Source organism: Lissotriton helveticus, chromosome 11, assembly GCF_964261635.1.
Source record: "Lissotriton helveticus chromosome 11, aLisHel1.1, whole genome shotgun sequence".
NCBI lineage: Eukaryota > Metazoa > Chordata > Amphibia > Caudata > Salamandridae > Lissotriton > Lissotriton helveticus.
The window spans coordinates 549588745-549616512 of NC_136072.1; the positions used below are offsets into that span (position 1 = coordinate 549588745).

At 45.4% G+C, this 27768-nt stretch overlaps 1 protein-coding gene across 3 annotated transcripts in view; it reads right to left on the bottom strand.

Annotated features, from left to right (window-relative positions):
• Window positions 1–2214: 2214 nt before the first annotated feature.
• PPP3CC (protein phosphatase 3 catalytic subunit gamma) overlaps window positions 2215–27768 on the bottom strand; it is a 776740-nt gene continuing 751186 nt past the window's right edge. For all 3 annotated transcript variants that reach the window (XM_078666300.1, XM_078666301.1, XM_078666299.1), the window contains one exon: window positions 2215–10015. In XM_078666300.1, coding sequence (XP_078522426.1) covers window positions 9855–10015 — 161 coding nt within the window. In that variant the 3' untranslated portion in view covers window positions 2215–9854. The remainder of the gene's footprint in view (window positions 10016–27768) is intronic.

A 27768-nucleotide genomic window follows, 5' to 3' on the forward strand; every position in this document is an offset into this window, starting at 1 on the left:
TTGGAACTCTATTTTTGTACAAATTTGACTCTTTTTCCAAAATTGAACTTTTCTTTTGGCACAAAGTAATCTGCTTAAAGTAGAACTATTCCTAGAGAACAAGAATTCTTTGAATTCTTCCAAGAGACAATATTTGATCTTGTCCACAACCAAACGACTAATAAATTATGTCATGGAATAGTCTCAACTTTTTTTCTTCTGTATTTCAGAGCCATTTCATAAATGTATTTTTCATGATTCATTCGGATAGCATTTCCAATGTCCTACTATATGCTTTGAATGAAAACATTGCTTTTAAAATGCGTACAGCACAAATGCTATTTTCGTGTACAACCATTTCGAATGCATTTCTTTGTATTTGGGTGGGGTTTTAACACATCATGCTTTAGATATGTTTTATATGCTTAGAACTTAGTAATGTCGATCATAATAAAGTGAAATGGGTGTTGTATGGCGTTTTAGGATCTGAGCGAAATTTCCCGATTTATTCACATTGCCCTAATATAGGCATAGAAATCATACCCATATTTAGACATAGCCCATGCAGTCCAAATACAGGCATGGCTACTTCCACCCGTACCAAAACGTCACAACGATTTTTGAGAAAATCGGCTTAAGCAGTCAGGGACCTCCCCTTGCTTGAATATTGATGTGTCCAAGAACTCATCGACTTTACAAAGAACTACTATTTCCCTGGGGTTCTTTACTGACGTTATTATGCCCGACTTTACGTCAAACTAGGCACCTTCAGGGTATAAATATGCCTTCACTTGCTCTAGCAAAACAAGGTGGTTAGGAGCAGCTCGACTATCTACTTGCCTGACGCAGCTCGCTACAGCAGGTGCCGAAGGAAGCCGACCCTCCAGCTGACGCACTGATCGAGAGGCTGCATTTCTCTCAGCGAGAATCCAGCTCCAGTGTTTCCAAGCTCCCCTCGCGGGGTGTTGGGAAATCGAGTCCCGAGACAGAGATATCAGACCTCCTTCATTCTAAACCAAGGTACGGAGCGGATTAGACCCTAAGAGAAATCTTGGATAGATTCTTGGCAAAGAAAACCAAACCTATGCTACACAAATACTTACTCCCTCCCACGTACTAGACTTAGGTTAGGTACATTGGGGTAGGCGTATTTTAGAAGCACCAGTTGAGTACTTTTAGACATTGTTATTTATGTATGTACTTTTATATGGCTTAGAAACCATACAATGCTTTTACAGTATTATTTTATAATTCTATTCTCGCTGTACGCATTATACTTTGCAGCCTGCATTACGATTGTAGCAGTTCACTTTACTTTCTTGAGAAAGAAGACTGTTCAATAAATCCTTTTATTGAAAGCCCGTCTCTCTATTTCTCTGCACCTCTGTTGAAACGAAGCATGCACGATTGACTGAGTAAAATATTTATCTATTGTTTCCATGACTCTGAAGATACGTTTATTCTTGGGGAAACAAAGTTGGCATGTTCAAGCGGTTGTCCGAAACTAATCCCTTCTTGTGTATTCGAGAAAGTTTCTAGTGATCTCTGAGCTAGCTGACACTCACTATTAAGTTTAGTATATTCGATAGAGACCTAGTCGACCTCAGTCCTACGTCTAAACTATAGGCTATACTATTCCAATGCGCAGAGCCTATTGGGAATATAGGAACTACACTACACTCTGAGCATGCAAGCTGCATTACACACCAGAACTGATATGTCTGTATTTTCAAACCTCCATCACCAAATACAATGTGATGCTTGTATTTTTTTAAAAGATTTTTTTGTCTCTCGTCCCTCACTCTTTTTGTCAACTCTGTTTCATCATCTTTAAAAGTACAGATTTTAAATTTGCAAACCAAGGCAATATGCAATTTTAAAATGAGTTCAAAGCTCAATTAATTCTTCAAGTGTGAAAGATATGCAAGTGGTTTACAACAGGTGAGAATGGCACTGCGATTGCTTTTGTATATTGTGTACCAGTGTGTGTTCAGGCTAGCAAAAGAGCCCCTGTGCTGGTAAGGGGGGTGTACAAGAGGACGTACTTGGGAATTCTCTCATAAGGCAGCACAAAGTCCAAGGCCAGCCCTGCATATCGCTTAAACAGCCAACTCTGCCACTTACCGTCAAGGAGAATGCTCACACACACAGAATTTCGCATGATCTCAAGTAGTAGAAATAATGAAAGAACAAATCTAAGTTGAACAAGTTGAAGGAATTAATGAAGACACAGAATGATTTTTTTGTCATTTAATTGTAACTTTTTTCCTCAAAGATGACTTTTTTCCGATTTTACATTAAGACAGTTCTAACAAATTCATTCTTTGTTCACGAAAAAAAAATCTGAAATCATATTAGAGAACTTCTGCCAATAAATAACAATTATCACCATTGTCTTTAACGTAACTATATATAAAAAAAACAAAATAAAAACAATTATAAAAGCAAGAAGAGGAGGCTTGGTCTCTGATGACTGGGCACAGCAGGGGTACTGGGAACAGGGATCTCTGCAGCACAGCAGTGGATTTTCTGGCAGTCCTAGCATTCACTTCAAACTGGATACTTGACTGCCGATCCTATGTGCCCAGTACATTCCTGGCACCCCCCTTCCCCACGTGTCACCTCTAGAAGGTTCCATGGTGCAATGTCCCTGCCCCTTTGACCCCCTGCTTGCCCCAGACCTCCTCCTCATAACATGCACCTTGCTATAACATGCATAAAAAAGGCTGCTAGACTCAGCCCTGAGAAGCTGAAGCAGTGCCCCTGCCGCCAGCACTTGCAGTTTATTGGACCATCCCACTGAGTTTGGGCGCAACACAAGCATGGCATGAGGGCGGAGGGGAGGAATCCTTGCCTGGCTTTATCAGCTCGATATCATGGACAGTCCGGTCTGTTCCACTATAAAAGACTGCTCTACCGTAACGGCAAAGCGGATAGGAGGACAAAGTTGACCATGGAACATACCCAACATATGGTAGCGCAATCCAGAAAAACACACTCCCTCAGCACAAATATTTGTATAACCGGCACCATCAAACAATAGCACCAAATGCAGAAAGCCCTAGAACTATGGATTGACAGTGTTGCTCAACCCACTTGACCATGGTGTGACTACCTCTATTGCCCCAGGCATACTAAGAAAGGGTTCTTTTACCAAAACCTTTTCAGTATGTCACACAAAGTATTTGACGTACCTTACTGAGAACTGAGACAGCTATGTAATCATGCAGAGGGATTGCTAAACTACACAGATCATCACTCCAGCTGGATTTTGTCACTATTGCTTATTTTTCCACTCTGCAATTAATTCAAAATTAAAAAGAGGCATACAATGCCCATTAGGAATTCACCCTCACCTAGTGCTCAACGGGAGAACTTTGGGCAATGGCCCACCAGATTATAAGATTCTTGGTATTTTTCCTCTTTATCCTCTCCACTTCCTCATTTTGCCAATGAAACGGTACCAAACATTACTTACGTAAGCAGAAGCTAGTCCTGCATCGTTCACTGGACCCCATTCCCAGCTAAACAAGTTGGAAAATGTGTCCTGTACCCGGAGTACTATGAGACCCATCCGCTTCTAATCGGTCATCTATTTCCAAAGAAGCCCTCATGAGATTAATAGTCAGTGATAAATTTCAAGAGTTCACAATTCATTCTATTCAGAACAGGCAGCTCCAAAGACTGAACCTTACATAGTACGAGGTTGTTGTATGTTAGACAGGGTACATGCTTAAAGGATGCAGTCTGCCGAAATGAAGCAGTGCAATAATGTAACATCAAGTGTGCCTTTAAATTGGCGTAGGTCACTCCACTATTGCCTGTAAGTGGATGATCGACCTGCCATTCACCAACAACCCCCCCCCCCCTACCCGAATGACTGCTGTGACCTTCCTGAATATGGCAGCCACAAAGTCTGCAAATAAGAAAGTTTAGGTTTGCCACCTTTCCTACCTGGCCATTTATTAACGCTTTATGTTTCTGTAAAAGCCCAGACGTTATTTTAAATATAACTTTAAATAAAATTGTCTTCTTTGATTTTTAACACTGCCTTTATGTCTTGGTTTACTTTAATTCTTCTTATATTTAGTATTTTAAAAATGTACTGTTAAGGGGGAAAATATCAGCTTTAGGCGATTTTCTTAAATGTTGTACCAGCTGAGATATTAATATACTGGTCATACCAGTAAAAAACACAAAGCTGCGTAGAAACCCTATAAGAAAGTCGCTAGAATTCCAGATGTGTAGAATGGGGCTAGCAGGAAATGGTGTGGTCCTCAAATACCAAGAACAGCATTACATTCTTGTAAGTGTTTTTATTCATGAACTTATCTCGCGGCTGGCAGGTCAGGTCCTCTACAGCTAAGATTCTCAACATTTTGAGATGTGGTTCTAATTTTATTTATTGGGCCGTGTTTAACCTTTATGCGACCTTCTCACCACCATCTCCACATCATTAAAATGGTCATTTAATATTAGATTAGTTTAGCTCCATCTGGTCGCATTTATTACAGCCTTGTGCCAGCCGAAAAGTAGTCCTGACCCCATCAGTTTGAGAAACCTGCTATAGTCAGAAACCATTATGGAGCACATAATATATGTGCATGTGCAGATGGAACCATGGTGCCTGTGGTGGGATATGTGGAAAAGATTTTTCTCAGTGCTGTGTTTGAGTATGCAACTTTTTCTGCAAGTTCTCTGAAGACAACTAGTTTAGCAAGAAACAAGAGCACCTTTGCTATTAAGTCTCTTCAGTGGAGCAGCAAGACCCTTCAGAAGGAGACATGTCTTCTGTGCATTACCATTCCACATTCTCTCCAGCTCCCACCACACCCAGTAAATTACTTCCTTAAAGGAGAGAACACGTGAAGTTAAATTAAACACTCCCTGTAGGAAAGGAAGAACACGTGTGTGGTTGCATATGTGGTTAGAAGCACAAATTCTGTTTATTGTTGTGCAATGAGGCTCTGTCTAGGCCCAGTCTCGGTGAGGTGAAGATTAAAGAGGAAGAACGCCAACCGATTATGATTGAACCTGCACTGCCTACGAGGAAGGAAAGAGCGTAGAGAAACACTTTGGGCAGTTGTGTGTCATCAAGAAAGAATAAACTTTCCATATGATCTCCGTTTCTGCTCATGAGGACGACTGCAGACCTACTGAAGAGCAGAGCCTCCGGAGTAGACAGCTCCATGCTTGCAAATAAGGAGTTTTACGTACACCTAAGAATAACAGAAGTACACCACATAAAGGAGGTGCAAACAGAGCCTCACATCTCTTTTTTTGTGCAATAGTTATAGGAATACTCTTCTAGCAAATGTTTGCTAATTACTGTGCTTGTGTACATAAGCACAGCTCACCTCATCTCCTTGCTATAAACCTTCCAAAAAGCAAGACCAAATAGGTAATGTATTACTAAATACAGATGTAAGCACTGGTATTTTTCATAGATTTAACTGGTAGGAGTCAGCCTTCCTGCTGTCAGATACCGACTTTGAATGCCATGGGTTCTTTCTAAACAGGTGAATCTAAATGGGATTTATGCTGGAGACAGACACTCCTTTCAATCGATTCTACTAATTTCTGTGCCCAAAAGTAAAATATCTCAGTAGGTATGTTAGTCTAATACTGGAACACTAGGTGAACAGCACCAATGACACCCGGCCTCCGTCATCCATTCGTTTAATTTCATCGTGGTAATCCACAGTGAAACAAAGTATTTTTTCAACAAAACATGGATCTCAGGATATTGGTTTGCGGCAACAAGGACCTATAGTTTCAAAAAAAGCCTATGGAGAAACAGCTTTTTACTTGGGGAGAAAGTGTTGCATAGTACTCTTCCACTAAAGGTATCAAATCACAAAAGGAAGAAGCCGCTATAACTGCTTGAAAACAAATCAAAATCAAAAATGCTGTGTCTGTCCACTTTTTGAAATGGTCTGTTTATTTCCTCACCGACTCTGCAAGTGGATGCTACAGAGTATGATTAAAGTTCCCTCTATGCTTACCATGGACCTTCATTTAACCCTTAAATGTATTGCTACTGTGCTTTTTAATTCCTTCATCACCCTTGAATCTGGCTAGATTTATTCATTGAGCTTGGAACTATGCTGCCTAAAGAGAGTATTCAGTACTTTCAGGAGTTTTTTGGCCTCCCCAGTTAGTGAATAAATGTAAAAAACAACAATTGGAGCATACTAAGCCTTCCGTTCCTCTGACCTTCTCTGCAGTTAGTGCTTTCACCATAATCACAATCAAGTTCCAAACAGAACTGATTAAAACAGGGACGTGAATTGGTAGTAAACTCAAATTGGTTGGGAAATGTTAAAGCCTCAACACAAGTGGCAATGAAGAGGTCAATCAACATGCTGCTTCACTAAATATGGTGGGCAGGCATCCTTACAGGACAACATACGAATTAAAATTCACACCACTATAGCACCTTGTGAGCATCATGTGGTGCTTAAGAAGTCATTAATGAATTGATAAACACATAAATCACTTTTCAGGATCTTTGCAATTCGAAAATGAAGAAAACGTTGAGTAACAAGCTGAGAAATGGCTAGATGTTTACAAAACGCAGCCCAAGGTTTGTGGGATGCCGATACAGATTTCAACACCGTGGCGCTCTTGCTTCGTCTTAGGGGACACAGGTTTCATCGCATGGCCAACCTCCTCGGTCCACTGCGTTGTAGGACACCAATGCCCAGTGTCTTCACCTCGTCTCCAGAGGTTTGTACAATTACTTGTATATTATTTATAGCACATATATAACGCCTAATATGGTATCTGTGTGGTGGGCATTGCTTAGGGTTGATATAATGTAAAAGGATCAGAGAAATGGGCAGCATACTGAAACATGGGCATAAGGAAAAGGTATGTCGGAGGGAACGAAAGGAAGCCCCAACAAGACAAAGAAGAGGAGGCCATTTAGTGAATCACAGAGAGCTTTATCTTCCTCGATATTGGGGAAAATAGATTTGTTAATCTCGCAGACTGTGACAGACTACTAGGCAGCCTTGGAGGTTTCGTTCCCAGTCTTTTCAAGTTCACAGCCAGGAATTGGGATTTGTTGCAATTTTGTGGTCTGGCGACCGGAAAGGAGAACAAGGAATTTTATTAGGTAAATAAATTGCTAAAATAAGCAGAGGCCTGTGAATGATGGAGGCCCATTTAAATAGGGAAGCCTACATATTCCGATTCGAAGTCGGGATACATCTGAGAAATGATAAATCCAAGATGCATGATAGGAAGCATTGTTTTGCTGGCTTGCATTTAGACTGAATAGGACAAAGGGAGTCTGGCACAGACCCCTGCCCTTTCTCTTGTTACTATTCAGCAAGCATTAAAGGTACTCTCTGGTTTCCTGTCCACCACCAAGGTCTATTGCTTTCAGGTTCAAGCTAGCTTTTGTTTAAAAATTAGATCTCCTTTAAGTGCAATCCGCTGTGCTCCCTTTAAGGGCTACAGAGTAATGGTTTACCCTCAAACCTCAGTTTGCCTTTTGAAATATACAGCCCAAGACTCGCTACTTTTACCAGACTCTCTTTTAGTGTAGTCCCTTTCTAGGCAACAACCCTTCTCTTATTATCTCCGTTATCTGGATTCTCTATTGCAGTTCGATAAACACCCTCCGTTTGTGCAGGTCAATCCAACTGTTCCATGTTGCATTGATTACCCTGGCCTGTAGGTTTATGTTCCATGGTCCATTTCCTTTGTTGGTGATCTTGTCTGCATCACGTGCTCACCCTCTCATCTGGAGCCAATGACAACGAAATAAAGCATCTTCTCCAGCATAGTGAGGGATATCCATGAAAAAAGGAAACACTCAAATCAATACACATGGGTAAAGACGAAACAATATGTGAAACACTGCAACATGAGGTGTAGCATACATGTTTCGATAAGATAGTCTTAAACAGTCATATCTACACTGTCTCCCCAAAAACCTGGAAGTGCCTTACTTTTCAAAAAAAATAATTGCAACAGAAACAAAAAATAAACTTTCCACCGAGAAAAACCTGAAATAAAAAGAAAACTAAAATATATCCAGACCAAGATAAATACATTGTAAATCTCTTGATAGTGGAAATACTTTTGTGCACTGGCCAGGCAAGAGTGCATGACCATACCAGCTCCTTAATATTTATTGTGTCTTCTCAGACCTACACAAATGTCTGATCTTCCTGGGAACAATTTCATTACTTTCATTGGAACAATTGTCGAAAGTTCACTACCAATCGCAAAAGCTGATTATTTGCAAAGGAAGATTTCAACTTTAGCTAAAGATAGTTTATGACCCACACAATGGCTCTCTGCACTTTTATACACTTCTGGATTACAATTTTTTGCTTTCATTTCCAGACAAACATCATCACCACCACCACCACAGACTGAGCAAAGGTGCCATAACACAGAAGTAACATGTCCAAACAATCTATGTCCCTAATGCCCTCCTAACATATTTTGCCATCAGTTCAATATATCCCAAGTGATCCCGCACAAATGTCCGTTACAGTAGATTGTATGAAAAAAATAGGATTCCCTTAGCATAAAAATCAGGAGATTGTGCTCCTACCTCTCACAAATGTACATGATAGATTACAACTGTCCCGAGCCATGAAAACAAAGGCTTCCTCAGTGCAAAGATCTGTAGACATTGCCACATTTCTCAGTATCATCAATCGCAGAGTCCCCCCCCTCTTCACACAGCCTGGTTCAGCTGAGAGGCTTCTCGAAGACCTGCTTCCTGCCCGACTCCTTAGCAAACAGCCACTGACTCAACACGCAGCAGGCCCAATGTGCAGTTAGGCCCAACACACAGCTGGCTGCGGGTCAGACCATCACATTCCTTTGTGCCTTATTTTTTGCAGTAAAATGTATACTACAGCAGCTCAGGTACACTGAGTCGACGTGTAGACCTTTGCACATTCAGCAATCTCAAAGGGGCAACGCAAAACAAAGCCAGCAGTCAATATAAGTGCAATGCCCCAGGCAGACACATACAACCTCAAATGGAGGCCAGAAACACTGTGCAGAAGTACAACCAGCCTTATAAACAAGGAAATCATTCGCTGGGGAATAGGACAAACGTTTGCCTCCTTTCCGGCATCAACAGTCAAAGGCAAAGGGAAGGGGATACTTCAACAGAATGATAAAAGCAGGAATCCTAGACGAGTCTGGAGAATGCCCGCTTAGAAAAGTGAAGCAGGCAGTCACTATCTCAGCCGCCAAAGCTCCAAAGAAGCAAAGTGGACGAAATTGGGGCACTGAACATCTGAAATGACAGCTCCGGTGGGTCTTAGTTTGTCAGCAGACATGAGCCTCTCTTCCTCTCTGAAGGAGCAGATAACTCCAGCTACAAACAAGTGCAAGGAATCTGCGGCAGGGGATGAAGGTAAATCTACATTCAAAATTCTCCAGTGCAAACTGGAATCAAAATTCATCAGTGAAATAAAAATCTTTTGTTTCTTTTAAACGTGACATTGATTTCTGAAAGAACAGGAGAGCCGAAATGAATCACCTTGAGGCAGCCAAAAACTGGCTCTGGATAGCTGCTTTCCAGAAGCCTCGTGTCACCACCTCTGACTCACCCTTACAATGAAATACTTCAGATGCACTAGCAAATAGATCAAACTGTAAATAAAAAATGTACATATGTATTTATATCTAGATCTCTACCTAAGTGGATATGTAGAGACCGAGATATACAAAATAAAATTAAAAGATGTACAAAATGGTCACCCCTGCAAATAGACTTAATACAAACTGGACCGAAAATGCATCCCCAGTCCATTTTTTTTTGTTTTTGCCTTTTTAATAATAAATAGATGGAGAAGTTGTGGATCCCCAGACGTGTGCGATGGGTGCTTATCGCCTCATGGAGACTTCTTGTCGGCAGAGTTTGAGTTGGTGACCAGATTGATGGGCCCATCAGGGTGAAGGGGGTTCCGGCGCGGAGGCATACGCTCGTTGATGCGGTCCAGACCCCTAGCTTCTTCAAAGCTGCGGATCTTGTGCTGTGGTGAAAATCCTCGAACTGTTTGGGGTACAGAAAGCCAAAGAGAGAGGATTTACCTGCTGATGGGATCAGAGAACACAAGCATAGCACCAAGGACATTCTAGGTATTTCAGAGCATATGAATTAGTGGAATAATGGCCTGTCTACAATCCTTGAACTGCACTTGTATCAAGAAAATGAGTGAGAAGGAACAGTTATTTACCTGTAAAACAGAACTCCAACAAGAGAATCTTTGAATTAATAAACATTTTACTATTATCTCTACGTGAGGGAATAGGAAACATGCTTAAATCAATCAATTTCTCATTTTAATTATTTATTTTCATCGCATACTATAACATTATTTCTGTTTCTTTGAATCAAAATCACATTCTGACACAAATGACCTCGGAGGCTGAAAAAATCCCATTTAAAAATAGAAAAAAGAAGCAGGACTAGAACAAGCGTATCCTTGCCAGGAGAAGCGCACATCACATTAACAGCAGGGAAGCAGTTTTGTAAACAAGGTCTACCTGGGTATCAGGCCAGGAAGTATCTAGGCATCAACATTTGGCAAAGGTTAGAAAGGATCTACAACATTCCCCTCTGCAAACTTCACTGGTAGAAATGTCCTAGTAAGTGCAGCAATGGCTGCTTTACCTTTAATGGAATGAGCCCTACCTTTAACCAGAATGGGCTCGTCTGCATTTTTGCCATAAGGTGTGACGCAGGATACTATCAATATAGTTTTGAATTTTGAAGAAGCCACACCAGCACATTGTAAATGACATATTGGAGCATCTATACAAAAATACTGATTTAAAAGCAGTGAGAAAAGTTACAAATTAGTAACCACAGTACTTCGAGGCAAGAGCTGTGGAGGCAAGATGGCCGCAGCTGGATCGTAGCGAATAGTCGGAATTCCTCCCTCTCCCTCCTGAACTAGTATGGAGCGCTGATTAGGATGCTGTGGGCCTCTGGAAGCTCGGAAAACCGTAGGTTAGCTAGACAGAGCAACCGTGGGACCGTGAACTGGCCAGCGTCCCCAATCGACCTCTTACTCTCGGCCATCAAAATTGGGCTAGGAAAATTAGCCGTTTTCCTCTCCCGCACAAGAGCGGCAAGCACGATGCCCCTACGCCCCCAAGCAAGTGAAGGAGCAGACTGAATCTGGGATCGGAGCTGAGAAAATGACAAAGAGAGATCCCCTGGCCCCAGGTACGGCTCAGCGCTCTGCGGGCGCTGTACAGAAGGCGCCGAATCCCGCAGCCAAAAAGAAGATGGATTTAAGGGGAAAAGTTAGCGATGCTCTCAACACTGATGAGGCTCGGAGCACTTCGATGCAGAAACCCGTTAAAGAAAGTGGCAAATCTAAGGATACAACAATTAGGCAACCTACCGTGGTCGAAGCCTTCAACGCAAAAGCCTCGGAACATCCCGACCCGGGGGAGAACTAAGTCAGAGCCGTCCTCGAGGACGCTGAGAGAGCGATCGCTAGGCAACGCTCGGTTTCAGTGGTGGGAGCTCTGTTAGGTGGGCAGTCAAGCAGCAAGGCAGGCAGTGATGCAGCCCAAGGAGGGAACCTGGAGACCGATGAAACTCTGGACACAACAAATATGTGTAATAAGGACATTATGAGCGCCCTGCTGGTGGTAGAGGCTGGCTTGAACACCCCACATCGAACTGTGAGTACTTGGGGGAGCGAGGCTAGCCTGGCAAAGCACAAGGATAACTCAAAGGCTAGACAGCAGCAAGGGGGCTCGGAGAGAGGGGGGGCGGATCACCAGAGGGGGATTGCTTTTTTCCCCTGAAAGAGGATTCGGAATCTCTACTCTCAAGTGAAGTAAGCTCGGAGGAAGGCTCATACACAGGGTCCAGTGCTTCTGGTTGGAGAAGCACGCAGAAGAAGCGAAGGTCCAAAATTAGAGTTAATGTACCTGGGACCCCCTCGGGTACAAATAAGAAACTTCTTTGGGACTACTCGGCCACCTCACAATTGTATCACAATGGAACTAAATTACCCTCCCCAGAAGGTGAGGTCGCTTCCAACAATCCCCCCCTAGCTCAGCCTGCCTAACTAGAACTACTGTTTAATACCCTAAAACAAATGCAGGGTGAAGCAAGGGTGGAGAGCCGCAGGGCTAGGAAGGCAACAACGAAAATACAAAATACTCTTAGGAAAGTCAACAAGCTATACGAAGAAGTGGCGGACAGAGTGACACAGGTTGAGGAAAGAACAGGAAGGCTGGAAGACGACGTTGGTAGCTGGGAGACTTTCAAATTGGCACAAGAAAAGCTGGTAGAAGACGTGCAATGGAAGCTGGAGGCTTTTGAAAACCGCCAGAGGCGGAACAATATTAGACTACTGGGGGTAGCCGAGGGGCCGGAGGGGCAAGATGCCAGGCTTTTTTTTATTAATCTACTGAGAGGTGCCTTTCCTGAATCATCCTGGCAGTGGGAGAATGAGGTGGAATGAGGTGCAAAGAGCGCCCCGGTTCCCATTCACGCTGAAGAAAGGGCGGGGAGCAGCACAGGAGGGTATGCCCAGAGCAATTTTGGTTTATGTGGGCAACTACTTGCTCAGACGAGAAATTATGGATAAGGCAAGACCGGACTCTAATCGGTCGTTTAATGGCATTACCTTCTTTGCCAGGCCCGATTTCTGCCACGCTACGGTGGAAAGAAGGTGGAGGCTTAGGCAGTTAATCACGCCATCCCAGGCCTTAGGCTCAGAGGCTTATCTTTTGTTTCCTTCCAGGCTCAAGGTGATCACTAAGGGGCAAGAGAAGATGTTTTTTTCTGAAATCAAAGCACAGCAGTATATGGAGGCGCTAAAGGGACACAAGGGTGGCTAAGATGGCTCAAATTGTAATATAGTTCATCAGTCCAGGGGACATTTAGGAACGGCAGAGGCCTTTTCCTTTTTGTTATTTTTTCTCACGTGTCCCAGAGCACAGCCCCAGAGTTCAAGCTGACGTGGTGGGTTGGTATAAGGTGTAGGGGGGGCAAGCACAGCAGGGATCAACAGATATAAGGGAGGGAGAGGGATGCGATAGCTGCAATTCAAAAGCGGTCACGCATAGGTCATGTGTGACCTATTTGCCTGTAAGGGGGGAATCCTGAGGGGGTTATCGGGAGGGCCAGGAGGGGTGGAGGGCTGGAAGAGGGGGGGGCGTAAGGCACACACATTTAAGGTATTCACAACACACGCATATGTACTTCCTTTAAAGTTTGGACAGGAAAGTCAGGACAGCAATACGACGTATTCTAATGAGTATCCGAATTGCGTCGATAAATGTATGTGGTCCCAACGAGGGCAATAAAAGGCAGTGAGTGGCAGCATTCCTAAGATCAATGTGTTTAGATATAGTATGTCTGCAAGAGACGCATATCGAGGGGACTAAAAGCTATCTCTTAGAGCAGATGGGTTTCTTAGTATTGGAGTGCACAAAGCAGGGGACTAAAACTCAGGGGGTGGCCATACACGCCAAAAGGGGGGACACAATAGTTAAGAGGAAGAAGGAGGATCAGTGGGGGAGGTGGGTACTACTCGAGTGTAGTATTAAGGGTGAGGCATTCACGCTAGTATCAGTCTATGGGTCTACAGAGGATGACTCCGACATCTTTGAGTTTCTGGATTCCGAATTACCCTTATGGCCAGAACCTATTATATGTTGTGGTGACCTCAACATCAACGGGCTGACCGGCTTAGGTATAGAGGTTGGGCAGGTATACACCGGCCGCAAGAAGAAGTCTTGTAAAGCAATAGTCAACCTGGCACATCATAACTCACTATCAGACCTATGGACCCGGATTAACCCTATAGGCTCCAGTAGCACATTTTACTCAGCACCCCATAGGATCTCTGTAAGACTGGACTACTTCTTGGTATCAAATTCACTAGTTACAAGGGCATGGATAGAAAAACAACCTCGAATAATATCCGTCCACAATCCTTTAATACTCACGCTTAAGGTGGGGAGGGTTGTGATTAAAGAGAACAACTGGACCTTTGAGAGGGCACTTTTGCAAGATGAGGAATATGTTAAATATATGAAGGCGTGGATGCATATTTACTGGGAATTAAACAGAGGCAGTGCCTCCCCTGGCGTTGTCTGGGATGCTTTTAAAGCAGGTGTCCGAATCGAGACATTGAGCTACACACTACATAAAAAAAAAGCAGGAAAAGGATAGAGTCTAAAGAATTACAAGAAAGTTGGCAGAGACAGAGGAGGAGCTGAATGCAGCTATACAGATGAAGGCACCCGTGGAGGATATCCTCCTTAGGATTACAGTAGGTAAAGCGGAGGCGAGTGAGAGCATTACAGGTAAAGCAGCTGCTAGCTTTTTGATCAAAAGAGAGAGTTGCTATGAACTCAGTGAGAGAGTAGGGCACATCCTCGCAACACGCACAAGGCAGAAATTGGCGGCAGGGGAAATCAAGGAGATATCAGATGACAAAGGAGATGTAGTTACAAATGCTGGAGAAATAAGGGAGGTTTTTAGTCTCTTCTATGAGGCACTTTATGATCAAATCCAGACAAGTGAAGTAGCTCCAATTCAGGAGTATCAAAAAGATATTCTGCACCCGGTTCTCCCTGAGGAAGAAAAGGCAGCTTTGGATCTACCTATAACACTAGAGGAGACAACCAGTGCATTGAAAAATCTCCCCTCGAGTAAGGCGGCAGGCCTGGACCAGATACCGACCAAATTTTATAACGTTTTTTGCGGGGTGTAAAGTAAGGATATACAGGCTACTATGGTACAAGCACAACAGGGGATATCTATACCAAATTCCTGGGGGAGCGCCAATATAATAGTTATCTTGAAAAAGGGCAACCCCCCTTTAGACCCTGGTTCATACAGTCCTATAACACTCATGAATGCTGACGCGAAAATGTTCTCGAAAATATTGGCTATGAGGTTATGTAGGGTGATTGAGAGCTTGGCTAGCCCCACGCAGCAAGGCTTCATTCCAGGAAAGGGAACCACAAAACACATAAGGCAAATTATTACACTGTTTGATGAAGCGAAGGTCTCAGGGGACCCTGCCGCAGCCTTGCTATTAGACGCAGAGAAGGCATTCGACAGGGTCTCCTGGGTATACCTTTGGATGGTTAGGAGGTGGTGCGGTATAGGGGAAAGATATATAGGGGCTGTACTGGCTTTGTATAGGGACCCGTCAGCCCGATTAAAAATCAATAGAGGATACACCGACCCGCTGCAGATAAAGCGAGGGACAAGGCAGGGGTGCCCCTCCTCGCCCTTGTTATTTGCTTTATATATGTAAATGTAATTTGCACTTGTATAGCGCCTATCCCCCAGCTCTAAGCGCTGTACGAATACCGCTGTGGAACCCTTCCTGGCCGGTACCTGTGAGGTGTCCACTCCTGGGCACCCCCAAAGTGAAGCCAGGCATCCTAGCGTTGTTAGGGCCGGTGTGGAGATTAAGCAAGCTATTGCCCAGAGTTGCAGAGTGGAACCCATGATCAGAGTAGGCACCGAGGCGAGAATTATCGGGTCCGAGGACATTGAGCCCAAGACCCTGCCACGACGGGGATTGAACCCTGGTCCCGGGCCAGACCTCTGCCTCAGGGTCTGCCGCTCTAATCGGTGAGCCACACTTCTCCACATGGATCCACTGTTACGTAGGCTAGAATACAACAATAAGATCCCGCCTGTCGTGATGCATGGGCAGGAGTACAAAACCTTTGCATACGCAGACGCTGAGGCCATCACCACCTCAGCACCAGCTGCTGCTTTCAAGGAGGTAGAGCTGGAGGCCCGGGGATTCGGGTTAGTTTCAGGTTATGCGATCAATAGGGCTAAAACCCAGATAATAAAGAACGCTTTCACAAACTGTGAGGATGACAGGGTGGTAACGTAGGCCATATACTTAAGGATTAGGATCTCAGCAGATCTAAGTAGTTCAGTAGAGCAGAATATTGAGCCCTTAATAAATAAAGTCAAAGGGGATCTTGAAAGAATACACAATCTTCACCAGTCACTAGTGGGCCGGACAAACGTTATAAAGATGATCATTCTGCCCAAATTCCTTTATTTGTTTAGGGCTATCCCACTTTTTTTTTTTTTTAGCCCAAATGGTTCTGCGCACCAGAACACATCCTGAATAGATTCATTTGGGTCCATGGCAAAACAAGGAGAGTATATCTTTACATCACCCACCCCAGGGAGAGAGGGGGCTGGGGGGTCGCAGACTTCAGAATGTACTACTGGGCGGCGGCACTTCAGTACATGCAGGGGTAGATAGGGGGGACAGGGGAAGGAGCAGGGGGCCCGTGAGACAGACTCAGTTATACTAACGTATATTCTACTTTGATGGGGATTGAAGCAGGGAATTGCTTCCTAAATTGCATAGACTTCAGCTATTATAAACACACAAAATTCAAGACACTGCAAGTGGCATATAAGATCTGTGTAGCCTTCTCAAAGAAGTTTGGTCTGGGAAGGTTTAACAACTATACACGTATCTTAAAAACATCTCCCTGCCAGGAGAAATATTCAGGGAACCAGTGATGTTGGACTGGGGAGAGCACGGAATCCAGAAAATAGGTGATCTTTTGGGCCCCAGTGGAGTGCTTCAGTTTTCTGAATTACAATCCAAGTATGGTATTGATAGCAGGAGCTTTTTTAAATACCTGCAGGTACGAAGCTTTATTTCCAATAAGCACGGTGGACCTCTAGGGTTTGGCCATTATATCATTTTAGAACCTATTGAAGGCAGGGGAGACTGTACGATACGCAGGTTCTATGCAGAACTTATTGCAGTTAAGACTGATGACCTCGGGAAATTTGCCACAAAATGGGCAGAGAAATTAGGCACTGCTCAGGAGGGGTTTCAGGATTCCTTGGATCTGGGGCGGACCATACTTTGCTCGGCCACATTACACGCACAACATTACAAGATGGTATATTCCCTGTACCACACACCTGCAAGGATAGCCCAGTGTGGGGGGGGGGCACGTCAGGCACTACCTGCCCAGCTGTGATTCCACTGAGGCAGAAATAGTCCATATCTTTGCCTCCTGCCCGCAGCTGTACACACTTCACAAAGCAGTTGAGAAGTTCCTTGATACCTCTCTGGGGATCAAGGTTACTCTTTCAGCGGCTTTGATCATCCTTGGGGTTAATTAAGAGGCGATGAGGTTCAGTGATTTTCGACTTCGCTTCGTAGTCAGCCGCCATTTTGTGACAGCCGCCATTTTGTGCTGCCCTCACTCAGGCGACACGGCAAACATAGTGTTTTTGCCTTTTCAGCTGCTCGCCTCTCCTGTTAAAGAATAACCCTTTGTCCTTGTCTAAGAAACCGATGTCAGGAACTGGCCGAGTTAGCTAGTCCATGTCTAGACTGATTGATCCTTGTCTTAGTTGGCTGTGCGGGTCTCACCATTCTTCCTTTATCTTATCCTGTTTAACTGGCCTTCACTATTCTCTCTGTGTATTCTCTTGTTACGCAACTGTCCTTTGAGGCTCGCAAATACGTCCTGCCACCTGCAAATTGAATTACATGCACTAGCATTGATTAACTTGAGGGGAGGGGAGAACACGGGGTCTGAAAGAAGGGCGTATACAAGATACTCGATAGCTTGTTTTCTAACTTTTCTCATTTGTCAGTTTTTTATGTTTTGGGAGTGGGTATTGTAAATATGTATGGTATAAAAGTCTGTGCGCCACGGAATGAAGTGGCAGTCTCCTGAGAATTTACCATTGGCGTACTTCTAGGACCACTGTGCTTACCTGCAGCCAATAAACCTGATTTTCTATGCTGAACAGAGTGTCTTGTGTCTCTGTCTGATAAGGCAGGTGATCCCGGAGATATCAGGCGTGCCCTGCGCCGCTAGGCCCATAAGGCCCGGTTCACCAGCGAGGGGCCCTCCTGAGGAATTTCTATTTATGGCTATGGCGGTGCTGCGCATCTCTATGGCAAAGGCTTGGCTAGATAAAACGCCTCCTACCCTTAACCTTTGGCTAGCCAGGTTGCTGGATGCATTCAATCTAGAAAATGCAATTTATGCAAGAAAAGGCCGAAGGGGTAGAATATATGGAGACCCATTGAGCAGTGGAAAGGGGGCCTTAACAGCATACCTTAGGAGGGCTGATCTCCTCTCCCCCCTTACCAGATGTTTATTTTCCTGCTCTCTTTTTATTTTCTTCCCGCCCCAGGTGGGCTATTAATTGCATAAACTGCGATGTGTAAAATATGTAAAAAGAAGGTATATCTTGTATACTTCGTATGGCATTCTGCTGTGTGCGTTGGTGTAACACTGGGGAAAAAACTATAAAATCTTTTAATAAAAATATTTAAAAAATATATATATATATCTGAAGTGAAAATGTTCACAAGACGAGAAAACATTTGCATGGTTTCCAAAGTTGTTTTAATAGATTTCATTTTGTCAGTTATTTTTGGAGGGTTAGTGTACTCCTTACCGCCTTTAGGGTATCTCAACCACTATAAATGAAAACAGCTCGAAACATTATGAATACGATGCTAGAAATAATGATGTAAATGATTATTTGGGAAATACCTATATAGTATTGTAAAAGAATAATGGTGAACTCAAATGTTACTGACTTCTATATTTGTAAACTGTTCCCTATGTTCATTTCTGAATGTGTGACTTAGATCCATTAGGTTTGTCCAATGCTCTGTCCTGTCAAGTATATCACTCAATAATAATGAATACACATTTTTTTTAGAGGTAGTTAAAATAAATTGCGATGTTAAAAAAAAAAAGTAACCACAGTACTTCAGGATTGGGGGTTTTCCAAAGGTTTACTTGCTTGGCTTATTTCAAGTTATAACCAATAAAACAGGGTATAACTAACATTTCCTTACCACTACACCTTGTGTGTTTAAACTACCCGACTGTCTGCCCTAAACTCTGGCTAATGAAGTGATGAGGCTTTCTGCTCCACTATCCAGTGACTTAGCTCTCAATGGCAAAATACTTTTAATTCACCCACACATTGCTGAGAGGGTTGCCTGGAGGAAGGTTGACTTCCAGGACGGGCTGAATCACTCAAACAGAGGTCTCAACTAGGCTTCCAAGACGGTCTTCACTTTCAATGGCTTGTTAGGCTTTACTAACAGAGGGTGTGAAAAAGTCCTTTAAAGAATTGTTTGAAACAGCTTGCATGAGAAGAGGGGCTTGTCACAGTGAAACACGAAAGTCACTCATTTAACCTGTGCTTAACCCTCTGGTAGCATGGCATAAAAGCAGTCAGGCTTAACTTAGAAACAATATGTAAAGTATTTATGTAGCACACAAACAGCAATAAAGTGAAACACAAGAAAAATCCCACACAAATTTAGAAAAATAGAGTACTTTTAATAATGAAATGATACCATAATGACACAAATTCCAATTAGTAGAACCGGAGATATTACATTTCAAAGTTTTACGTAAGTATATTGCCTAAAGGCACAAAGACTCACTCACAGTCATCTGGTCGTGCTAGACCGGGGGAAACTCACAAGTTTAGGCGGACCACCATGGAGAGCGGGCCTGACACAGGAACCAGCTTAGTCCAGCTGATAAAGTTACCTTCTCAGTCTTGCATGAACAACCCAGTTCACAGTGAAGGAGACTGCAAGGAGCAGAGATAGCATTGCAGATGGTGGCTGATGTAGCGAAGAGAGGGTCAGGCGTCATTAACGGTTGGTGCTAGATCTTCGCATTGGTGGTCACCATAGGCTGTTGTTGCTGTGCAGATCTTGCGTAGATGGTTGTCACAGTAGCACTGAAGGTAGAGTTCACCGGAGCTTCCCCTTGACGGTTGTTGCAGGTGGCAGAGTCTTGGCGCAAACAGGCCCGGTGGCGAAGAGCCAACACTTCAGGATTTTTCTTTTCTTCACAGAGGAGTGCACTCTGATTCCAGTTTAGGATCCAGGACCTGGAGAGGCACCTTTTGGAATCAGGGACTCACTCTAGCAGAGACCATCAGGCTCAGGTAGGTCCAGCTGCAGGTCGAGACAGATCCAAGTGCAGCAGGTCCAGTTGCAGAAGGTCAGCTTGGCAGTTGCAGGAAAGCCTCTGGAGCTTGTTGTGTCCCTCTAGTTCAGAACAGGAGGACTGCAAAGTACAAGTTACTTACCTTCGGTAACGATTTATCTGGTAGCGATAATTCTAGCCACAGATTCCTGAATGTAGAATTATCCCCAGGCATGAGACTGAACCCGGAAAACTTTCTTGCCCAGCATGTCTGGGCGCCGGGGGTGCGGTACCACGCGACTCCACCCAGACGTCCTCCGCGGGCGTGACGTCAGGGGGTCACATAAGCCCCACCCCGGTGCACTGACGTTGGTTTACTTCAGAGAACTTTTCCGCGCCACAACGCGGAGCCATCACAACAAAACTGAGGGGAGAGACAAATTAGAGAGAAACAAAACGGTGAGAAACACCACCAGGTGGCCCCAAGGCACCAGAAGGCGACAACAGCGGGCCAGAGCAGAGCACCACTCTGAGGGACAACTTGTGCAAGCCAAGGCGAAAGCACCAGGTGGAAGTAAGCATCAGAAGGCCAGTGCAGCAAGCCATAGCAAGAAAAGCTCAAAGCACCACACCGTGGAACCACCTTGCAAACCAAAGCGAGAGCCATCCTGGAGGCACAAGCATGTGAAAGCGCTGTGACAGAAAGAGAGAGAGAGAGAGAGAGAAAAAAAGAGTCTGCAACTACGACCACAAGGGGAAGGGTCACAAGCGAGGAACAGAGGAGCAACAGTAACCCATCCCCAGACTACACTGCCAAAGATGGCCATACCTCCTGAAAGGAGGATGAGGTCAAGGACAGGTAATCCATCCGCAGACTACAGTGCCATCTGAAAAGAACAGGAGAGAGGGAGAGGGAGAGGGAGAGGGAGAGGGGGAGAGGGAGAGGGAGAGGGGGAGAGGGAGAGGGAGAGAGAGAGAGAGAGAGAGAGAGAGAGAGGGAGAGGGAGAGGGAGAGGGAGAGGGAGAGAGGGAGAGGGAGAGAGGGAGAGAGAGAGAGAGAGAGAGAGAGAGAAGGGTCACAAGCCAAAGATGGCCATACCTCCTGAAAGGAGGAGTAGGTCAAGGACAGGTAATCCATCCGCAGACTACAGTGCCATCTGAAAAGAACAGGAGGCCAAAGACAGGTAAAAGAACCTCCCCAACAAAGAATACCAGGTGGGGATCAGAAACTCAACAATAGAGGGAAAGAGCAAAAGTGGGCCCTCACGCTGTAGAGAAACCAGCTGGAGGGATGCCTGACCGGAAGAAAACGAAGAGGACACCCACAGAAGACAAGGCACCCTGATGGAGGCAACTGCAGAAACCCAAGCAGAGAGTCCTTGCAGAACGGGGAGGAAGGGTGGGTCTTGAAGGAATCTGCAGCTAGAATCGTCACTACCAGATACATCGTTACCGAAGGTAAGTAACTTGTACATCTGATAGAGACTACTAGCCGCAGATTCCTTAACATAGAATAGATACCCTAGCCATACCCAAAGGGAGGAGGGCCTGCGAGAGAGCCTCCCCAGCAGGAGAGACACAGGACCCCTGCAGGGGACATGCCACAGAGACAAAAGGGAAAGCCAGGAGACCCTAAGCCCCACCAAGGGAGAACTGCCCAACACCCCGGGGGCAGACAGGGCCCGAAGAGCCACAAGGAACACAATGACCACCTCAACCCCTAGGGAGGAGAGGTAGAACAGGAGGCAGGGCTCACTAGAAGAAAGCCGAACACACCCCAGCCTCAGGCTGCGGACAAGGCAGGGACGGCAGCACTGCTAAAGTGCAGACGGAAGTTGAAGAAAGGCACAATGGTGAAGAAGAATAACAGATCTGCACTGGCAAGCACAGCCAGCAGCAGACAACACCACGGAACGGTGCACCCAGGACAAGCCAGACGCCAGCCGAAGGCAGATGCCAAGAAGGGCCAGGACACGCCCCAAGGGAGGGGCCGGCACACACAGGCCCACGAATGAAATGGAACCAGGCAGAGCTACAACGCAAGGCAGCAGACACCAGACCTGAGCAGGCTAGCGATACCGCAATCCAGGTGAAGGACAGACCGGGGCGCAACGCAACCCACTCCAAAACCATCAGCAAGAAGATCGCACCTGTGCCATACCGTGACGCCATGGAGAGCAGAGGCCCGAAGGACAACCACATCTCCCCAGCACATGATAGAGCTATATAATAGCTACCATCGCCCCACATAGGGCATGTTACGTCCAAAGACATGGGAACCCTCATAGGAAAAAATTTCCACAGCAGAGGACAAACAGAAAGACCTGTGGAGGAACCGCATACGGCTTGATAATCAGACAACAAGAATACACAGAAGGCCTAATCTCAGGGCCAACACGGCTTACCAACAGCCAAATCTACAATTCAAAAAAAGGCCAGACCAGCAGCCAACAGCAACAAAGTCCTAACAAAAGGACCTAAAGGTACATCAATCACACCGAACACCCAACTGGGGCTACGCGCTACAAGGCCCAAGAAACAACGGAAGAACACCTCCCAAAAACTAGACCGACTAGAGGTCACTGAGGGGGAGAAGGGGGAGGAGGAGGAGGACGACGAAGCCCCGCAAGAAACCTCTGAATGGCAGAGTCTGCAGGGGCGTGAAACAAAAGAGTGCCATCAAAGGGAAGGTCCACCAGCCGTTCCCCAACGTTCTCCGGGAACACACTATCCCGTAGCCAGGCATGACGACGAAGGGAAAATGAAGAAGTCATGGTAAGACCAAGCACCTCTGAAACGTCCAGAGCGGAGCGAAGAACAAATGGCGCCATCCAACACATGGTGCACCCGCCTCCGTAGAACCCTGCGATGGGTAAAGCAGTCGCTCTGTGGGTGACGGCTGCAAGCTAAGGCGACCATCCACCAGTCCAACTGGAGGAAGGAAAGGCCAAGCCAGGAAAGGGGGAGGGGAGACCGAAGAACAAGGAACCTGAGGAGCCTCCGGCGAAGACTGCGGCCACGGAGACGGCGAAGAGCTGTCCTTAGATGACGCCGGGGAAAAAGCGACGACCCGTCTCTGGAGAAGAGGAAACTATCAACCGCCAAAACTCTGGAGAAGAGGGGGCGTTCGAAGGCGAATCAACGACCCGACGCCAGCCCGGCACCGTAGAGTCTGTGACCGGAGGCAGGTCAACGTCAACCGGCGCAAAGGAGACGTCGGAACGACTTTCGCCACAACACACGGCGCAGGAGACCGAGGCTGGGTCGGAGCCGGGGCGGCTAAGGAACAGCGCCGAAAAGGCATTGACTCGACCTTCGACGAGGCAGCAGCCTGTGTGGAGGGACGAGGGGGGCCCTGGGACACGCCCCAACTCCTAGCCGGCCCCGCCAGGGCCAGCAGCCACCGGCGCCTGAGCGGCATCACCTCGGCCTCTGACAAGGCCGCCGCCTGATCAGAGGACCATGGGGAGACTCAAGGACACACCCGAGCCCCGGCAACCTCCCGCGACACTACAGGGACCCCCGTGGGGGTTTGCGGCGAGGCAGAGGCGCCATGGTCCGAAGGAGGGCCGCACCCCGATGACACCACATTCGCTGAACCTGTCGGTGTCGGAGCTGCCGGCGATGCTGCAGAAGTCCCCGCACGCGGCAAGGGATCCGCAGAAGTCCCAGGAGGAGAAGGAGACGCCAACGAGGCCTGCAAGGCTGCCGCATAGGCCTCCATCGGGGCTCTAGTCGCCCCCGCGCCGGGGAACGGCGGATAGGGTGGTGACGGGCAGGGCCGCACCACTCATGGAGAGCCCAGCCCCCAACAGGCCGGGGCACGGCCCTCGGGGACAAACTGCAACACTTACCAACAGGTGAGCGACGCTCTTGCGGCCTGGGAGAAGGACGATGTCGAAGACGGAGACGGCGGTTCTTGAAGCCGTCCATGGGGTCAGGACGCAGCGTCGCCACCGACCTGGACATACGTGCCGAAAGGAGTTTCATCCGGCGCTCCCGCCAGGACTACGGTTTCATTTGCTGACACGCCTCACAGTCTGAGTCATGGTGCTCCCCCAAACACCACATGCAGATGGAGTGAGGATCCGTCGCCATCATCTGGCACGCGCAAGATGAGCACGTTTTGAAGCCCGAAGGCATTCGCACACTGTTCCCAAGAAAAACGCTCAAAAGCGGAAAAAGAGGCCTGATACAGGCCAGGAACACGATCTGGGTCCGTGTTGCACGCGGAAAAGAAGAAAACGGACGTCAGCGTGCCGGGGTGGGGCATATGCGACCTTGCTGACGTCACGCCCGCGGAGGACGTTGGGGCAGAGTCGCGTGTTAAGCCCCCCCGCCCCTCGGCACGCAGAGATGCTGGGCAAAAACGTTTTCCGGATCCAGCCTCACGCCCGGGAATAATTCTACGTTAAGGAATCTGCGGCTAGTAGTCTCTATCAGATCTGACCCTTAGAGTCACTCAGGTTAGCTTGGGGTGAAGGGCTGCCTTCTCAGAGAGCATCGTGGCAGACCTCAAGAAGTAGGTAAGTCCTCTAGTAGCAGCAGGGCAGTCCTCAGGGAAACAAGTCAGTTCTTCTGTAGTCCACTGTTCCCAGAATGTACTGAAGAGGTGGTATATTTATACTTAGTGCCAGTCTTTGAAGTGAGGGTGAGATCCTGGCAACTCCCACATGTGGTTCTGGAAAGTTCTCCTCTCTTCCTGCCAGGGCTCCAAGTAGTATAGAGTGAGAAAAGATTGGTGTCTGGTTACTTTAAGAGTGTGCTGAAGGCAGTCCTATGAAATATAAGTGGGGAAGGGAAACCGCTTCACCCCACGTATCCTGGCAGGATGACCCATCCTGCCAACACCTAGTCCCGTTCCCCCCCCTTGTCTCACAGTCTGGGAAGAATACACAAAGCCCAACAGCAGGGCCATTCACAGTCAGGACCCAGGACACTGACAGAAGACCAAAATGGTTTGGAACTAGAAAGCCTAACTTTCTAAAACTGGCATTTTCAGAATTGTGACTTAAAGGGTGTAAGATTAGAAACAATTTTTGAAAATGTCACCAGTTCATAGGACTAGCGGTACAGCCCACAAAGAGCGGTTTCAGCTTGTATATCATGTCAGAAAAAGACACTTCCCTTCACTGACCAACATATTCAGAATTTGATTTCCACTCCCTCTCCCTTTAACACAATTTCCCTGAATACTACAGCAAAACAACAAAATGAATCCGATAAACTAATAACTCTCCGAAAAAAACACATAAGGACTGAGCTTCATGGACAATTTTTACTGGAACATTTGAAGGAAGGTACAATACCTTGGGGCTTACAGGTTAAAAATGTACCAGTTATTTTTACGGAAGTACCAGAAAATAAAAAAGTCTTCAGTGGAATAAGTACTAAATGTAGTAGAGATCTGATGGTGCACACAATAGAGACAGCACAACGTAACGGTAAGAAACAAGCATGCAAACTTGAAGAATTAACACAGGCCATTAAAAACAATCACATGGCTATAGAGGCAAAAACCCTATTGGAAAAAATTATGAAACAACTAGTCACCTTCAAGGATAATACTATCAATTTCAAAACAACAAAGTTGGAAAAAGACGTAAAATCCTTCAGTTTAGAGTCAGTTTATCCATACTTAAAAGACGACTTCTACATGAAAACCGATCCTCGTAGAGTCTTATCTGAATATTCAGGAAGGTCCCGATACAAATTCCTCACATTTTCAGGGTCATCATCAGATTCCACAGGGTATTCAGACGAGGGAGAAGATCCAGCTAATAGGAATCAACGGAGAGGAACTACTTTTTTAGAGAAAGGCCAACAGAAGAAACAATTCCGCTTCAAGCAACAGTCATAGGAGATGCGCACCAGGCGCCAGTTTTACAAGACGTAAACCCTATTGTAAATTTATCCAACAAAGTTTTGACAGAAGATGAGACATCAGTACTCAAGTTGGGATTGAAATTCGTCCCCAAAAAATGAACAGATTTCGCTAAGTTAAAAATTTAAGCCATTGAATTCTTTCATAAAATAAGGCTAAAATCTTTCTTCACAACAAGAGAAACGAACATGGCTACAGAGTCAACAGGATTGAGCAACAAAAAATCCCAATTTATCCCTTCAACTCATATGATTCCCGAAGAAATCCCAGCATTTGAGCAAGTAGTTGTGTCATCAATACAGCAATTAGAAAAACAAAGATCTTTTATGAAGAGCAACGTGACGCCAGAACAACAAAGGGCTATTGAGCATCTGAAAAATGATGATTCAATCATTATCAAGGTGGCCGATAAAGCAGCTACGATAAAGGTGGAGCAGTCGTCATCTGGCCTAGAGAAATGTACCTTAAACAAGGCAGAAAACAGGTTTCAAACCACGTCTGGTACAGACAGATCTACGCTGACCCCACAGGAGAACTTCAGAGCTTAATTGATTGTATCAAAAAGGAAGGTTTTGAACAAGGAAACCTTGGTAAGAAGGAGTATGAATATTTATCCAAGAAGTACCCTCGGGTTCCAGATATTTACTTCCTACCAAAAATCCATAAAGACCTCAGAGAACTGCCAGGACGACCAATAGTTTCTGGTTGCGATTCACTATGGGAACCAATATCCAAATATGCTGACACTTTCCTAAAATCGTTCCTCCAAGATGTACCTTACTATCTAAGAGACACTATGGATTTTATAAATAAAATGGAAGGCACATGCTTTGATCCATCTAAGCACCGGCTCGTGACCTTCGACGTGGTCTCTCTATACAAGAAAATACCTCAAGATGAGGAACTAGAAGCAATGGAATTCTATTTAGAATCCGGAACACGCCCAAAACGGGTACCAACAGAGTTTATATTGCAATTGGCCTCAATAGCTCTCAAGAACAACAACTTCAAATTTGAAAATTCATTCTACATCCAAACGAAGGGGACCACGATGGGCTGTCCCTTCGCTCCGGAGATGGCCATACTGTACATGTCAAGGTTCGAGGATAAATACATTTTCAATAACAATCCTTATTGGGAATACTTGAAGCAGTGGTACCGCTACATAGATGACATTTGGTGCCTATTGTAAGGCACTGAACAAGAGCTAGATAATTTCTTTCAATGGCTTAACTTTAGACATCCAGACATCAAAGTTACGCTGACCAAGTGCAAAAACAGCTTAACATTCCTTGATGTAGAAGTAAAAAAATGATACAGATCCCTTGATCACAACTTTGTACAGGAAAGCAACAGATTGAAACACTCTTCTACACTATAAGAGTTTCCACCCTTGCAGCCTGAGAGACAACTTACCATGTGGACAACTGCTTAGGATCAAAAGGAATTGCACACAAAGTGAAGACTACACAATCCATTCGGGAGTTTTCCAAGATCAACTCAGAGAATGTGGGTATCCCAAAAAGTTGCTCAAGCACGCAATGAAAAGAACATATTACACACCGAGAAAGCTTACTCACCAAAAGAGAAAAACAACAAGATGACAAATTGGTTTGTGTCTCCACTTTTGGACCGCATACAAACAAATTTCGTAGTATCATACTCCAGAACTGGCATTTACTACAAAATATGGAATACCCCTTAGAAACATCATTGTTTGCTATGAAAAAGATTCCCAGCATAGGCCATCAAATAGTAAGGGCTGACATAACAGCAAAGACAAAAGATATGCTATCACAGTGGAGCCTCAAACCCATTGTTGGACACCACAGGTGTGGTAACTGTTAAGTTTGTGACACAGCAATAGAATGCTCAGAATTTGCGCATCAAAACATCAAATGGACACCAAGAGACTTTTCAAATTGCATAACAAGAAATGTCGTATATGCAGT